At 37.7% G+C, this 2,029-nt stretch overlaps 1 protein-coding gene across 1 annotated transcript in view; it reads left to right on the forward strand.

Moving 5' to 3' along the window:
- LOC119581876 (60S ribosomal protein L35-like) overlaps positions 1–846 on the forward strand; it is a 5,157-nt gene extending 4,311 nt beyond the window's left edge. The window contains exons 3-4 of the mRNA XM_037930032.1: positions 236–317; positions 675–846. Of these exons, the coding sequence (XP_037785960.1) occupies positions 236–317; positions 675–824 (232 nt within the window). The 3' untranslated portion in view covers positions 825–846. The remainder of the gene's footprint in view (positions 1–235; positions 318–674) is intronic.
- The last annotated feature ends 1,183 nt before the right edge of the window (positions 847–2,029 follow it).

Raw genomic sequence — 2,029 nt, forward strand, 5'->3', positions numbered from 1 at the left:
GATAAAATAATCATGTCACTTTGTGTGATTTGGTGAGTGCACTGGTCACATCTGACAAAAAGCCCTAGAGGCAAGTGCATACTACCCAGAGGGGAGGCCAGGTGAACCTCATATTCTCCCAGAGGCAATTGGTTAATGGTTTGAGATGCAGTAGTTTGTGAAGGATATTACATGTATCCTCTAGAAGTTTCTTCATATTTTTTCTGGTATGCAAGTATTTTCCTTTCCATTACAGCCGTGTTGTTAGGAAGTCCATTCACCGTGTTCACACCATCATTGGACAGAAGACAAAGGAGAACCTTAGGAAGTTCTACAAGGTTAGTTATATTTATTTAAGAATAAGCATAAATATAAACAAGAATAAAGCCATTTTAAAGAATTAATTTTGTAATATGCAAATAGCCATGTATAATTTACATTTTAATGGTATGCCACTTTTTAAAGCATATTGAAAGTACTGTTTAGAGTTGTTTTCTGTTATTACCAGTCACATAACCACTAATTCCAATGATGACATTTCCCTCCCACTCCATAAAATAGCTATGATCTATAGCTATGGTTATTCCTGTAGCATTTGTCTACATGCTAAGGTTATTTGTAGTATGGTATGTGCCATTGTTTGCTAGTGCATTTAATATAATGCTGAAATTAAACATTTGTCTTCTCCTTTGCAGGGAAAGAAGTTCAAGCCTCTTGACCTCCGCCCAAAGAAGACCCGTGCTATCCGTCGTTCCCTGACCAAGTCTGAGAGAGCCATCATTAGCCCAAAGGAGGCTAAGCGCAGATGGAACTTCCCCCAGAGGAAATATGCTGTTAAGGCATAAGTAAATAAATGATGAGAGGTAATTTCTTTTTAATTTAAACCCTTTGCAACATTTTTGAGTGAGGAGGAAATAAAATAGCTACACACCTTAGAGAATGACAGGATGACCATCACAGAACTTTCCAAGAAATAGTCACAGGTTTTCGGTTGAAAAAATACCTAGTAAAGGTTGACCTTCATCAAATGAAATGTCACATGGGCATTAAATAAATATTTTGTGACATTTCACACTTGTCTGCACTCCTCTGACACACCATAATAGCACAGTGAGGAACAGTTAATCATACATTTACATAATTTCTGAGATTTTTAATTTCAAGATTTTTTAAGGCCCACACTGTCATATCAATCTGAGAAACATCACTCCTTCCTGTGGCTAGAATAGTTTGGCTCCCATTTTTACAGTTTTGGAGTCTTTCCTTAAGGTCCTCTGCATTCTGTTTTCATCTTGAATTCACATTGAGACACTAGCAGCAATGCCACTTTGTCTATTACTACATTTCAATATAGGCTTTTGCTGGAGAAACTCTCCTTTGCAATTTGCTTCAGTCCACAGGTGCAAATCTCGGTTCTTCCAAAGACGCTATAGGGCACAAAAAAAACATTTCACGGATCTCTGCCAGAATGTGACCAGGATCTTGCAATATCATCTTTTAAAATTTCGACTTGTAAACTGAATGCCATTTAAAATCCCAATGTGTAATCTTCAACTCCAGATAAGAGACTGGCAACTAGGAATGTAAGAGTGAATTAATCTGGAATTGCGATGCTAATTCTCGGTCCCAATGGAATCCTCAGAATCCGCTTAAGCAGCAGCTGAATAATCACAAGGCTTCATGACTAGGCTGCCAATAATCAGTAATATCTCATCTCAACCATGTTAATCCTGCACTTTTGTGTCTGGATTGCATACAAGACAAGTAAATATGCATAAAATGTGTATTTAAGTAATACATGAAACAAAGTATTGAAATGTTATTTGTTTCGTTGAAAATTAAAAGTGCATCATAATGGAAGATTTTAGAATTTCTAAAACATTAAACCTTTTTCTGTGAAAGACTAATCCATTGCCTCCTTGGGGTTCACTTGACCTCCGCTCCGGGTAGTTGCTTGCTTCTGGAGCATGTTCCTTGCGCGCCCATCGCGTAGCATACGCCGCGCCGCACCAACAGTGATGTTTTTTATTACTTGTAAGCAAAACATTCG

The sequence above is a fragment of the Penaeus monodon genome, chromosome 15, assembly GCF_015228065.2.
Source record: "Penaeus monodon isolate SGIC_2016 chromosome 15, NSTDA_Pmon_1, whole genome shotgun sequence".
NCBI lineage: Eukaryota > Metazoa > Arthropoda > Malacostraca > Decapoda > Penaeidae > Penaeus > Penaeus monodon.